Here is a 15,445-nt window from a genome sequence, read left to right on the forward strand (position 1 = left end):
TTAAATTGCCCACAATCAACGGTTTTATTTCAGTGCATGTAAGTTGCAAAAGGTGAAAATAAAGAACACTGATTATTTTGATTGTCTGCAGGACCTAGAGCTCCTATAACTCATTAGTAGAACAAAGGGACCCTTATTCTTAATGGTGCTATTTATTACCTTTAACATATCTGGCAACAGGAAGTTTTCCAAGTCATTAAATTAATAATCTTTAAATCACAGGGTGTTTTTATTCCTCTCTTTGCCACCACAAGAAAGAATTAGCTTATTTAGGCAAAAATAAATGACATTTCCCAAGTACTCGCGATTTGCAATGCATTTTCTAAGCACTGTTGCTTTAAGTAGACTATCTCCTTTAACTCTCTGTACCACGTAGGAATGGTTATTAAGTCTCTGTAGATAGAGGGGAAGGGGGAGCTTTTCTCATCTCTCCCTGCTTAGCACCAGGTACCCCTGGGTCCATGCTGCATGATAAGAAGGGCCAGGAGCAATGTCTGATCTGCTTTATTTGGGAGACGCAAAGCAACTCGAACACAACTTTGAAAGGAGCCTCTGAACAATTAGGCATCGATCCCATGGGCATGCTCTAGCAGCGCGTGCACCGTGTAACCCTGGGCGGGCGATGCTTCTCCAGGAAGCTCTCGGAGATTTGTTTTCTTGGGTGATTACCTGGCTGCAGGCAGGCGTGCGTGCATGCGTGTGTGCGTGCGTGAGGGCGAGTGAGTGCGTTTTGCAGGCAGAGAGGCCGTCCTGAAAAGATCTCCAGCCGCGCCCCCCACATCCCCTCCCGTCAGCGGTCACCTGACATGAAACCAGAGGCAGATCGAGGTGTGACATGGAGCTGATTTCTGTTTCTGTAGTATGGAGACACTTTTGTTCCCGGGCCCTGTAAGGTGCGGACCGTGAGAGATCTGGGGAAAAGGTCACCCAGACAGTGAGTAATTCTGCTGAGCTCGAAGTGAAAATGCTCCAGGAACCTTTATTCTGCACTTGCCCTTCAGCCGGTGTGCTTGGTACTGACGAAGGGTGGGCCTCGGAGCTTGAGCCCATCGCCCTGTCCGTCAGAGGCTCAGTCTGAAATCAAAATCGTATTTTATCTCTGTGTTGATGATCTTCCTGTGCTCAGGGAAAAGCATTGTGGCCGTCTCAAAGAAAGAAAAAAAAAGTATAAAATACACCCCAAGGAAAACCTAAAGAGCTGAAGAATGACATCTTGATGGAATAAAATCCCTCTTTGAGTTTTATTTTTAAAAAAAAATATATATATATAGTCTGGCCTTTGAAAAACATATTACTTTTCACGGGTAGGGAAATACCCACACTCTGCCCAGCCTATTTGACAATAAGACCTTGAAAAGCTATGCGATGAGCTGGAATGAGAGGAGTTTAAATTTCTGATGCAATTCTCTGCTTGGGAAAGTGATAATGCCGCTCAAATAACAGAGTATTTTCTGCCACTGCGTAACAATCAACATAATGTCTGGGCGTATTAATAATTTCACTCCTAAACTTCTCGATAGGGAGAGCATGGGTCTTAATAGCATTGTCAAGATCCTTAGGGCAATTGAAAAACCCGAAATCATTACTTTCTACTGATAGGCTTGCCTCTCCCAGAGGATGCCCCAGTACCAAGGGTAATGTAGATTTATTGAAATGCACAGATAGGCACTGCTCAGATGTAACTCTGCAATAAAATCTGCTCTTTAGAAGGGCTCCTCTCAAGTATTTCAAGTGGGCTTCTTATTTATTTTATTTTTTTGGTTTTGTCACTCGGAGAAAGTAGCTAAATGGAGTTGACACTGATCTCGAGGGACGCTTTCCCGACGATTTCAGAGAGCGAGGGTGCAGGAGGGCAGTGAGATGGTGTGGTGCCTGTGATTCAACCCCCTTCCCGCCCCGCCTGATGTGAGAACTTGCCCTGTTTGGGGAGGAGGGTCCCAGACCTACTATCAGTTGCTGGTCCTACACCCCCTTCGCGTCCCTCCTCCTTCCCCCCCACTCGTGAGGGGCTGGGCTGTAGCAGAGCCCGAGTGGCTCCCTGCCGGGATGACAGCCAGGCCGGAAGCCCCCTTGGACCTTCCGGTGTACAGTGGGCTCTGAAGTGGCCGTCAGTCACCTAACCATCCCAGTCTGGAGAGTGTCAACAGCAGCAGGGGCCCAGCCGGAAGCTCCTAGAAAGGCCCAGCTTCAGGCTGCCGGGGAGGGACGCCTGTACGTGTGGTGTGAAGAGGTCCACCTCAGATCCACCTTTGGCTCCACTGGGGCTCTGCACCAGACATCGTGGTTACAAAAGTCGGGGGAATCACCGTTTCTGCGTAATGTCGAGAACAGGCAAATGCACAGGAGTAAAAGGTAGATTAACATCTGCCGGATTCGGGGAGGGAGTGACCGGAGAGGGGCCGTTCACGGTGCGGGGTTTCCTTGAGGGGTGAGGCGATGTTCTAACATTGGGTAGTGGAGACAGTGCCGCATCTTGGTGAATATGTTAAAAAAAACCAAAACACTGAAATGTCTCCTTTCAAGAGCTGAACTTGATTACATCTCAACAAAGCTGTGAGAAAAAGAAATAGAATCAGTGGTCAGGCAGAACCGGGAAAAAAAAAAACAGGCAAACAGACAGAAACAGAAGGGATCCAAGTCCCTTTGCCAGGGTCCAGCTGCCTGCCTGGGAAAGGGCCCTTAGGGGAAATAAGAATTTATGGAGTTAAGTTAAAGGAAGACCCATCGGATTTCAGCCAACAACCCGAATGCTCAACGAACAGAGGCAGAAATCGGCCCTGGCTCTTTCTTCTCCGCTGAGGCTCTCCAAACGTAACCCCCAGGAGCACGAGTCCTTCACTCATTTGTTCCATCATTCATTCATTCATTCATTCATTCATGGGGCACTAGTTCTGTGCCAGGCACCACAGCCTCGCACTGGGGTCATAAAAATGAGACAGACTCCTGGCACTGGAGGAGCCCACAACGTAGCAGGAAAACAGGAGAGTTCAAAAATAGTATAAAACCATATGTCAAGGCTTACAAAAGACCTGTACCCTGCATGCACTCAGGAAAAGCACAGATGTATTACAGCTAAATGCAAAATCTGATGAGGAAAGCATATCATTTAACTTTCCCGTACCTCAATTTCCTCGACTTTAAAATGGAGAACAGTATTTACTTTGAAGGTTATTACAAATTCTCCCCACCACTATCCTCCCCCCGCCGCCCCTCTGGTTCCTGTCAGTTTGTTCTTTATTTCCATGTCTGTGGATATATTTTGCTTGCTTTCTTGTTTTGTTGATTAGGTTCCACTTATAGGTGAGATCATATGGTATTTGTCTTTTACTGCCGGGCTTACTTCACGTAGTATAATGCTCTCCAGTTCCATCCATGCTGTTGCAAAGGGTCGGAGTTCCTTCTTTCTTTTTTCTGCGTAGTATTCCATTATGGAAATGTACCACAGTTTTTTGATCCACTCATGTACTGGTGGACATTTAGGTTGCTTCCAGTGCTGGGCTATTGTAAATCGTGCTGCTATGAACATTGGGGTACATGGTTCTTCTGAACTGATGAAGTTTTAGAAGGTGAGATACATCGAGTGCTTAACACACAGCTGGTGCTTATTAAGGGAGAGCTGTCATTCTCAGATGACCTGCCTAAGATGCGCCTCTAAATCCTAGTGTTTTATGAACACAGGGAGAGCTGACCGAAGCTTGGTTTCCAAGCCTACACATGATCACTCCTTTGTCCTGTAAACCACGTGCCCCCGCCTCGCAGTGCCGATCTGCGTGTCCTTGGGAACGCACTTGGAATGCTCTTCCTCTGAGGTCACACATTTCACGTAAACAAGAGAACGACAGATCATTGCTTACGAGGGAGCACAGCCATTTCCTTCTCCGGCACTCGGCTCAGGCTGAACGCAGCGTTTGCATCTAGAGTGGCTCCCTGGTCCAGGACTGCGCAAACCGGGCGAGGGGCGCTGGCCAGGACTGGAGCCTTGGCCCCGGAGCTGAGAAAGGACGCATAACTTGGCCCCCCATCTTCATCCTTTCTTCCTTTTTCTCCCCCTTCTGAAACATGGAGAGAGGCCACCGCTGTGACAATAGCAGCCAGATCCACGTAATACCGCAGAGCAGTCCATGGTCCTGCAAAGCCAGCAACACCACACGTCGGTCAGTACTCAACAATTAGAGTCCATTCCTTAGGGCAGCGGTCCCCAACCTTTCTGGCCCTGGGGACCCCAGGAGCTCAGGCAGTAATGCAAGTGATGGGGAGCAACTGTAAACACAGCTGAAGCTTCGCCCACTCACCCTCCTGCCGCTCACCTCCTGCCATGCAGCCCGGTTCCCAACGGGCCACAGATGGGTACAGGCCCATGGCCCAGGGGCTGGGGACCCCCGCCTCAGGGGACACATCATTCAGTGGATATGAAGACAGGGAAGAAGGGAGCAAGGTGAATGTCCAAAGTGCTCAGCACTTAGAGACAAATAAAGAAATCTCTTCACACACAGAGGAGGAGGCTGGACCTGGACCCAGCCCTGCACCCCTGGGTCTTTGCAAAGGGCCCATCCCTCTGCGAGCCAGGGCCGCAGCTTGGAGGGGAGCCTGGGGAGGACCCTCTGGGAAGGCACGGGAAGGGACTGCGCTGGCTGCCGTGCGGTGGTGCTGCACTACCTCTCTCGACTCAAGCAGCAGTTCAGGTGCAGCGTCTGTAGGCAGGCAGTTCCCGCCAATTCCTCCCAAGGTCCGGTCTTGCCATTTAAGCAAATGGGCAAAGAAATGAATGCAGCCAGTTTTCCTCCGCAGTTGCTAGCGTGTGTGTGAACCAGGACAGGGTCCTCGTTCCTCGCCTGTGTGTGTGTCTTGCGGCCTCGTGTTCCTTTGCCCGCGGCAGAGTGGGGAAGAGATGCTGGGACGTGACCTTTGGTGCCTTACTTGACCTTCGGGAACCTCACCTGCTACATCTGTAAAATGGGGATGATGATAACTGAGCCTGCCCCACAGGAGTGCCTGGGAAAACATCGACATAATTGATGTCCAGCACTTCGCACAGGACCAGGCACACGGGGAGAGAGCTCAGCTCATGCAGCTGTTGCCAATGCGGTTGTTCTGCGGAGATCAACATCTACGGCTTTGTTTACGGAAATGAAACAGTTCTGAGTCCCAAGTCTCGTTTCTGCAGCCTCTGGGAGAGGCGCTCTTGAGGCTGCCTGGGCCACATCACTTCGTCACTGTGCCCTTCTGGGGACAGTTTGAAGGTCATGGGGTCCGAGGTTGGCAATTTTGCCTCCGTATGTTGATTTGATCTCACCCTTTGAAAGCTGCCAAAGAGCTGGAAAAACTAAGGTGCCCCAAGAGCCACAGTTGTTGATGCTGTAATTACTATTGTTAGTATTATTAATTAGAATACAATAACACACAATGATGATATTTATTAATAGCTTCCTACATGCCAAGAATTGTGCAAGGCCTCTAGTAGACAGTCTCATTTGATTCTCCTAACCGCCATATGAGAGAAGTGAGATTACTAAACCCATTTTCCAGACAAAGAGACCGGCTCAGAAAAAAACACGTTCGTAGCTTTCCAGGAGCCTCACCGCTGGTACATGTCCAAGCTGGGGCTCAGCGCCAACCACCAGCCTGGCTGCCGGCAACGAACTCCTCTCGGTTCTAACCAGAGGCTGTTATTCTTGAGAACCCTCGCCCCCGATTTCCTCTGGCTCCCGTCCCCGGTCCAATTTGAACGGGGTGCCCCGGTGCCAGTTTTCATCCACCAGAGGCTGCTGAGCCTCTGCCAGCAGCGGCCCCGCTGCTAGCATCTTCAGATGGCTGTCAGGATGTAACTTGCCCCATGGACGGGATTTGATAGAAGGCAGGGAGTTTGTGGTTAACTCATCATCCCGGGGTCGGAGGGGTTGAGGGTGTTAAAGGCCAACAATTGGCACGCCTTCTTCAAGAACGAGTGAATTCTTAGCAGTCGGGCAGGCCTCTGCTTTTCTTTCTTTCGTACCTTTTGTGGTCACGTTTAATCTCTGGCAAAAATCAAAGTGGACAATGGAGGAAGGCGAGGGTACTGAAGTGTGTCCCTGCTCTCCCACTCTTGTGCAAACCCGCCCCCCCCACCGACCCCACACAGGCCAGGGCAGACACAGCCCACAGACCTCCCTCAGCTGTTTATTTAGGGAGATGCAACAACAATGCCCACTTATGAAGAATTTACTCCCTTAGCTCCAAAGGAAATTCTTTCTTTATTTGTTATTTACAGCGTGGGTGTTGGCTGTTTGTACAGGCTGTTTGGGCACCACTGGTCTAGTTAACACACGGTCCGCCCGTCTAACTTTGATGGAATTCGTACTGTTACCCAACAAAGCAGTACTGTTTTGTCTCTGTTAAGACTTCACTGTTGACTATTTGCCATTTAGGAAAGACAGTATGTGAATGGCATCTCTGTCAAGGTCAAAACTTGTGGAAACTCTCCCACCATGAATCTAAAAACACAGAAGCAGGGACCATGCAAGCAAACAAAACCAAACGAGCAAACAGGACAAATGAAGTGCATATTGAAATGCTTAGCCCTGGCTGGCGTAGCTCAGTGGATTGAGCCCGGGCTGCAAACCAGAGTGTCGCAGGTTCGATTCCCAGTCAGGGTACATGCCTGGGTCGCAGGCCATGACCCCCAGCAACCGCACATTGATGTTTCTCTCTCTCTCTTTCTCTCTCCCTTCCCTCTCTAAAAATAAATAAATAAAATCTTTTTTTTAAAAAGAGTTGTCATCCTAAATAAAAACATGCAAATATTTTTTTTAATTTTTTTTTAAAAAAAGAAATGCTTAAGTTTTCAATATACAGGAAGCACTTTGTACATTCACTTACCTTTGCTAGGTGTCTCACTTGTCTCACTCTAGCTTTTAACAAAGAACCAATATATAGCTCCTTCGTCCTAGTACTAAAAGCCACACAGTCCCTAAAAATAAATTCCAGGATCTCAGCTCAAGTTACATCAGGTACAATGCTATGAGTTAGTCCCACGATTTTAATGACAGTTGCCTTTTGCCTGCTAATGGCATATTTATTAGGTTGATACTGTGTAAGCATTTATGTTACACAGTTATCCATGGCTCTGTTGCATGACTATGTGATTTCATATTTATGTGATAAAAGAACCACTAGTAATATACACATTAATTAGACCCAATAATTGTGCGAAACACAGAGTGGACCGAGTTACTCATTTCGGTTTCACCATTGATTGAAGACCTTGGTTGCCTTGGCGAAGGGCTTTGTCACGTAGTTTGTCACGTAGTAAACGCAGAAAGCGCTTGAGATCAGCCATCGTCGCAGAGTGCTGTTATGTCAGGGATACGTCACCCACACAGAATACTAAGGCCCCCGGCTGAACCAGCCGTCAGAAACGTGAGTGCCTGCCAGCAGGTGGCAGCACCGCACGCACCTGGCCCGATGGAGGTAACGGGGGGCTGTGTGGGTCGGTGGCAACCCAGGAGAAGCACCCCAGGGCGTTCAGCTCTGTCCGGTTGCTGCCATGAGGGCGTGTCGTTCAGCACTCTGTCGTGTTTTTGTTTTCAAGAGCCATCAGGAATCTGGAACGCTATACAAACTCTTGACTTTGAATGTGTGACAGTATTCACCTTGGGGGCAGCCAGTGTGTGACTTCTGCCCTAGACGGGCGGATTTTACTTCCCCTTCTCACGTCGGGGCCCCTGGAGAGCTGCAGTTGCCTCTTACCCAGCCTCTCACTCCCAAACGAACTAAGCAGTGCTCTGTGCGCACGGTTTTGAGGGAACTTGCCAGCCATCAGGTGACGTGTTTCCCAATTTCCATTCTCCTTCCCCTCTAACTTTTTTTTTATTTGAGAGAGAGAGAGAGAGACTCCAGTTTTTTGTTGTACTTATTTATGCATTCATTGGTTCCTTCTCGTATGTGCCCTGACTGGGGATCGAACCTGCAACCTTGGTGTATCAGGACGATGCTCTAACCAACTGAGCTACCTGGCCAGGGTCCCCTCTCACTTTGAGAGCAATATTATGGGTAGTTACTGCTGTTTGCCCCGTTTGGTAGATGAGAATACAGAGAATTAAAGGAGTGAGGTCGTGAGCCCTGGTTCACACACAAATCGTGAAAGTGGCAGACCCAGTCCTTGAACCCAGTTCTCCAGGTCTTATCTCCTAAGCACTGGCTGGATGCACCCCCCCCGGCAAGATGCTCCCACATCACTTTACATAGCCCCCAGTGGTTGCAGTTAGCACTCCGCACTATAATGGCTTTTCCTTCTATCTCCTGTACTTAATTGAAAAATATGACTTTTGGATAGATAGATAAATGAGCAAATATAATCAATGTCACAGTGGAAATGAACAGCGGTAATGAGAACATCTTCCAGTACCAAGGATGCTGGATAACTTTTGTTGCTGCCATCAGTAATTTGATTTCCTCGCAGTGAAATGGCATGTTGCTTCGTAGGAGGGCAGGGTGAGTGGAGAATTACGTATTCTTTCATCTTCTTCCCGTATTTTTCTTCCTCCCACTCCCCCGTGAAGCTCTTGGCCTCCTCGTTAGGAGAAATGGAAAGAGAGCTTGACGTCTCTTCCAGTCAACTGGACAACGCACCCTCCGTGGACTTACTTGGAACACGCCATGTAATCCCCATGCTGGCACTTGCGTCCCCCTCAGCATTGCCCCCGGGTGTAGCATCGGCAGAAAGGCAACCACACACGCAGACGGGCCAAGAAGGGCCACACAGGCCGGCGTAGGCAGAGACACTGAGCACGGGGTGAATGGGCAGGAAGAAGGCAGGTTCGGGCGTCTGGCGTAGCGAGTGAAACCCTTCACCCCTTCACACAGCCTCTTTGTGCTTCGGGACAGTGTGTGGTCTGGGGAGCCAGGGAGCAGGTGCCAGGGGCAGGAGGAGAGGAAAGTTAGGACTTGGGGCCAGGAAGGGGGGGTTCTCATTTGTACACTGATTCATCTCGTCTTCCCGGGGCAAGTCTCGTAATTATCTACCTAATGGAGAATAATGACGCCACCTGGATGGGAGTCGAGAGAGGGGGAAGGAGAGGCATGAGAATTCAAGAACTTGGGTGGGCGAGGGGCTTGGACAGCATCTCCGAAGGATGATTATTCCATCGCTTCACCCCCTCTTCTCGCCTCTTTCCACTACCACGAGACAAATGCTAAATAACGTGTAATAATACATGCCTAGACAGACAACAATACCAGGGACTAGAATAGCCTGCTCTGGCTAGGAAACTCCCTCAAAGATCTGTTTAAAATGTCACTGGTGCATAATGTAAAATGCGAATTGCAGGTTCATTTGGAGGACGTGATTTGAAATCTCCACTACCGTACCGTGGCATTTCCCATTGGGTTTTAGTTAGTTTTAGTTGTCTTTTTCTGAACACCGAAAAAACAAAATCCCCCAAGTAGTTTCAGCCCAGAGATGCAAACTGCAAGGGGCCACCTTCCTCCATATGTCTGTTCCTCTCTGTCACTGGTCACAATGCTCTCCAAACCCCACAGCCTCTTGTCACGCCGTCTTTTCCTCGGACTGTGTCTGCAGGCGTCATGGGGGCCAAGGAACGTCGATTACACCTTTTGGAGATGTGGCCGGGCCACATAAGGATACAAGGAGTTGAAATTTGTGTCAAATTGCTAGTTTCAATGACTTGAGCCAACTTCTCAAAGCCAGAACAGCAGGGGCTGAGGATTTTAAAAGTTGGCAGGGGCCAAAAATGACAAGGCTCAGCAGAGCCCTGGTGAGCGGCAGGCCCTGACTGGAAGCTTCAAAAAATAAACTTTCTCGAAGGACACAGACCAGAAGTCATGTTCATTTCAGCAGCCGCGAAGACCAAATTATAGGCTCCCGTTGCATTGGGGACTTCTTTCTTTTTCATTATGCTTCAGATATGTCATTGTGTGGCTGGAGAACAGGTTGCGGGGAAAGGCCCGGTGCGGTTGTCATTGTATATGGTCGTACTTACAAGGAACCCGTCCCGAGGTGGAGGTCTGTGTCCTTCCTGTGAGGGCGGAGGATTTGGAGACTGGAAAACAGGATGCGGTGTGGAGTCGGGGCCATGGCTTGAAACCGTCAACCCTGACCCCCTCCAGAGACAGAGGCCTCGGGGTCCGTCTCTCAGTGGAGAGACGCTTCCAGCCCTCGGATCTGAGCGGGCTGGCGGGTGTGTTAGTGTTGACTCATTAAACATAGAAAATGTATACATACCTATGTGTGTGTATGTGTAATATACACACAGAAATACATGCACATAGTTTTTAGTGAATCATCAACATTTTTTTGAAAGGGGATATTTTATCAAAACATCCACATCTTGAGCATTCTTAAGAAAACTAGATGTGCTGCCTTGCGCCCTCATCCCCACGTGGGCACTTGAGCCGGGGCCTGAGTGAGGGCTGCCCGGCCCTCTCAAGTTCACCTCCGACCAACAGCGGGCCCATCTCCTTTCCCGCATGACCCTCTCGGGTGCTTAAAGGTGCTTCTCCGTGGCTCTGAGTGCACCCTAGTCCTGTCATCTTTAGAAAAAGGGAATAGGTTTATAGAATGTGTCCGGTGTACTGGTTTACCAGCAAATGGGACAGGGACTTGCCACAGGAATGATCAGCCTTGGATGCCATGTTCCTTTTGCCGCAGGATGAATATGTCTCAAATAATCCCATGGGTCAGCCTTGCCCAGCCTGCTCTGGCTACCCTGGTTTCTCATTCTTCATCAGAGGCCTCTGGGTAAAGGCAAATGGAAGTGCATTATTATTAATAGCTAACACTGGGATGCTTTATGCAGTCTTAGGTCTCTCTCGTTCGCAACGTTCAGCCGTTGTCTCCTCTCCCCAGGCTTGCAGAGCGTCTGTAATCTGCAGTCACTGACGGACGTTTCTCCCTCCTCCTTTCCCAGGCCCTCCGAACCACAGCCAGTCGACTCTGAGGCCTCCTCTGCCGCCCCCCCACAACCACACGCTGTCCCATCACCACTCGTCCGCCAACTCCCTCAACAGAAACTCGCTGACCAATCGGCGGAGTCAGATCCACGCCCCGGCCCCCGCGCCCAACGACCTGGCCACCACGCCTGAGTCCGTTCAGCTTCAGGACAGCTGGGTGCTCAACAGCAACGTACCCCTGGAGACCCGGTAAGTGCCCAGCGCCGACCGTGCCCGCATCCCCTGCCGGAGTCACCCACATGGAGCCCCTGGGTGGCTCAGAGGTGCAGAGGCGGGGAGAAATCTGGGCATAAATAATGGGACACAGTCTACCTCCTTGTCATTCCCTGGGTAATTCGACCCTGGGTGATGGGTTGATAGGTATTTCTTTGTTCACACGTGTCTCCTTTTAATGCTTGTTTACTCTCTTAGACAGCTCTGTGTACCCAACTAATAGAATTAGCATAGCATACTTTTCCTCAGAGGCTCATGGGAAACGTGCTTATAAGGGTATATTGACTGAAAGCGGCTGATAAATTATGCATTTGGCCTTTCTTGAAGTAATAAATGAAGACTCGTTTGAAATTAAGTGTTTGGGGAGACCTTGAGAAACAATCCCTGATTCCAGACTGACGGAAGTATCATTTTAATTTATATTTCATCCAGCACGCCGTCTCGCTTTAATCCCTCCCGCACACACTAACAGCTTGATGCCCGAGGGGCAAACAGTAATGTATAAAAACAAACAAGAAGGAAAGGGGCGGCGTCGACGTGGGGAGGGAAGCGTTTCAAAGTGATCTTCAGGCCTGGCTTTGTTTGGTTTTGCCCTTGCTTCTGTCCTTTGCTCATCCTTCGCTTCCAGGCTTCCAAAACCGAGCCCGCTGCAATCGGCCGACAGAGGGCGCGAGCGCGCAGTCGCAGCGCGGCGGCAGGGGTGTGATTGGCTGAGCGCGGGTGCGCCGGATTCCAGGGCCTTGGGGCTCGGAGCCTGGACAGTGTCTTGCTTTTTGAGCTCCAGCTTCCTCGTCTGGAAAAACCATGGAGACTGGACAGAGAAAGTGTCTGATTCCTGTGGAACTTTCCGAAAGTTCTCACGCAGTGTTTAAGCTTTTTTTTTTTTTTTTTTTTTGCTTTAACATTAGGTTTAATGAGGGCACATGTCTTATCAGTCTTGCTTTACCTGCAAAAATATGTTAGCCAGAAAAAAAATAAATAAACTCACTGAGAATAGAACTATATATTGCTAAAGGCCAGGAGCAAGAATACTAATTCTTTTCCTTGTAAGTGCTTAGGTTTGAGGAAAGACAGCGGTAATCTGTAATTTGGGGGGTAATGGCCAGTGAATTTTCTGCAGTGAGCTGAAAACACTATTGCAAGGCATGGATTTTCTTGTTTGGCTCTTTTTTTTTTTTAGATCAGCATTATCACCTTTAATAGGAAGGGTCCTTTTCATCACGGAGGTATACAGTTGACAGATAACATTGCATTAGTTTCAGGTATACACCATAACGATCGATACTTGTATGTGTTGTGAAATTATCACCACACTAAATCAAGTTAACATCTTTCACCATAACATAGCTTTAAAATTTTTATTCTTACGAGAACTTTGAAGTCCTCCTTTCTTAGCAACTTTCAGATACGCAATACTGGAAGTCTGTGCCTTTCACTCCCCTTGCTCACTTCTTGGGAAGTGAGTGAGTGAACCCTGGGAGTGAACCCTGCACGCCCCCACTCTGGCGACCACCAGTCTGTTCTGTGTGTCCATGAGTGTGTTTTTGTTCTAAGATTTCACATGTAAGTGAGATCATACAGAATTTCTCTTCACCTGACTTAATTTTTCGTAGCCCTCAAGATCTGTCCACATTGCCACAAATGGCAAGACTTCATTCTTTTTTTATGGCTGAATAGTACATTGTTTCTCATCTATAATATTCTTTGTTTTAATAAGATCATGAGCATTTATATGTTGTCCACCATTGTCACTGTAGACACGCTACTATATTTTCTGACAATTACAGGCTATTTTTAACCATGCCTACAGTCTTCTCTCTAAGGCTTAAAATATGTGAAGTCAATGGAAACTATATGCATATATTACATATAATCGGTATCTGTAAACATCTGCACAGATTTAGTGACCACTGACAAACAGCTTTGCTGGAAGGTTTCCAGGCTTGACTTGGGATATTTTCATAGTTGATGGTGGTCTTTAAGGCTGGGTAAGACTTTCTGTCCTTTCCTCTTTATGTTTAGGAGCTGCCCTAGAATTTATTGGGCAGCAGTCAGCCTATTTTTACATTAACAGACTACTATTTGGAAAAACAGGTTTTGAACATGAGGGCTACGTAGAATAGACTAGATGGAGAAGGAGAGGGAGGAGAAGAAAGGCAAGGAGAAATGTAGCAGCTATTGTAGAAAAAGAAGGCAGAGAGGTCACCATGACCATGAACAGCCAGGGTTTATTGTGCACTTGGTGTGTGCCCGCCCTAGGTGCTTCCTGTACCTGTCATGTTCAAGCCTGACAGCCCCCGGGGGATGGGGAGGCAGAAGGCACCCTTTTAACAACGCAGAACTGAGGTGTTACTGGGCAAAGTGACTTGTAAAAGGTCTTGGGCTTCAGGGACAAGGTCGACGACGAGCCACGCTGGGTGGACCTCTGGTGGTTCCACACAAAATAAGGTGGTGAGATGTCTGGTGGGTGAATAACCCCGGAGCTCTGAGCCCCATGCACCGCCCTAACTGTTACGTGTCTGGGCGAGCTCCATCAGTGTGGTTGCTCCGCACAGAGATTCCCCCCTTGGCCATAAGAACGCATATGCCACATAGTATCTCCCATGGCCCAGCTTCTGATGGAATCAGTTGGTCTTCCAGGTGATTTGTTCTGAGCCATTTATAAAGAAGCATTGTCTTGACAAGGATCTAACAGCAAGGACCAGCAAAGCCCAGCGTGTCACCTTTCTATGTCCCTGAAGGAAGCTCCCCTGGACCTCGTGGTCTGGCCCGTTGAGTCCTTCTGCGGTGGTTTGAACAGGTGGCCTTTCTCCGAGGAGGAGGGCTTCTTAGTGATACTTCTTCGGGATGCATTTGTCTCTAGCAGGCAAGCTAGAGACACAGCCTGGGGAGTAGATGGGATCGCCAGAATCCTGAAGCCTAGGAGAAAGGAAAAACAAGTGATGTTCGGTGATCAGGACATTCAAGGTCCCGGAAAGAGAGAACGCCGGGCCCTTGGGATGGAGCTATCACCAGAAATCAAACTGAGGGTGCAGAAGCCAGCAGGGATTGGAAACCCCATTCGTGGAACCGAATACGTGTAACTCGGATGTACAGTGGTCTCGTGCATGAAAACCTCGGCAGTGATTGATAGCACTGTTGAGCTCCGTGTTTCTCTCTGAGGCGTTGTTCCTTCCGTCCCTTATTAGCAGCTGTGCACTGAGTCCCTCGTGTCCACCAAGGGCTGTGCCAGGTCCGGGGGAGATAATGACTGAAACGTGTCCCCTGCCCTTCAAGGTCACACAAGCTTCAGGAGGAGAAAGGAGCACCAACAAAGGACAGTGTGGGGTGTACAGTAAGGGGACGGTAAGGAGTGAACGGCTCCCCCAGGGCCGTCAAGAAGTGTTGCTGAGGGGGGTTTGAGCTGGGTTTTGGAAGATGAGGAAGAGTTTAACCTCGTAAGTAAGTAGGAAAAAAAACTCAAGCCTGTAGCATGTTATTTGTTCCCATTCCCCACAGGCTTTTCACGTAGCCTTGGAAACTGTAGAACGGAACAAGTTCATTCATTCAAATGCTGAAACCCTGTGAGGGTCGTAGTATCGTTTTCTTACCCACCTAAGGATGTGCAGGTTTGGGAGCTCTCCTTGTAGGGGCGCGATGCCGTCCCAGAATTCCCATCCGCGTGAGGACTGAGGAACCACACCCAGGGGAGAAAAGCATCGAAGGCCAGACCTTTGGGAGGCTGACCGCGATGTGGTCATCTGTACTGAAAACGTGGTGGAAATGGACAGACAGTGCCCCCACCTCTCCGCCCCTTCGCACAACTTCTGGGTGTGACGGGAGGATTTCGTAACTGCAGCGTGGTGACAGACACCCGGCCGCCCCCGGAGACTCAGGGCCAAGTCCAGGGTGTCTCCGTAGGCCGGCGAGGAGCACGCCCCCGCCTCTCTGCATTGTTTCTTAATGTTCCCATCCGTCTTAATGAAGCGTGCTAGATCTTCTGCGGACTGTGCGTTTTCCATTCCGCCTCCTATGACAAGCGGAATGAGGGATGCTGATGGAGGACGCGTGGCCAGAAAACCAGGAGTGTACAAATTAGGAATGTTACACAAGACGGAGCATATAAGGGAAAAACTCTGCATCCCCGTTAATCATGTAAAAAAGGCGTATAAATTTCCACTCCCGGAGGCAGTCCATTCGTGTATGAAACTGTAACGTAATCCGAGAAAAACCAAACGTAGGGCAAAGGAACTCACTGCAAGTCTGGGCTGTCGTCTGTCCCGTGGTCTGCAACAAAACCCCTCTG

At 49.1% G+C, this 15,445-nt stretch overlaps 1 protein-coding gene across 4 annotated transcripts in view; it reads left to right on the forward strand.

Moving 5' to 3' along the window:
- Positions 1-15,445, forward strand: part of TENM2 (teneurin transmembrane protein 2) — a 1,103,034-nt gene that overhangs the window by 828,231 nt on the left and 259,358 nt on the right. For all 4 annotated transcript variants that reach the window (XM_028528771.2, XM_036014378.1, XM_036014380.1 and 1 more), the window contains one exon: positions 10,905-11,136. In XM_028528771.2, the coding sequence (XP_028384572.1) occupies positions 10,905-11,136 (232 nt within the window). The remainder of the gene's footprint in view (positions 1-10,904; positions 11,137-15,445) is intronic.

This window comes from Phyllostomus discolor, chromosome 13, assembly GCF_004126475.2.
Source record: "Phyllostomus discolor isolate MPI-MPIP mPhyDis1 chromosome 13, mPhyDis1.pri.v3, whole genome shotgun sequence".
NCBI lineage: Eukaryota > Metazoa > Chordata > Mammalia > Chiroptera > Phyllostomidae > Phyllostomus > Phyllostomus discolor.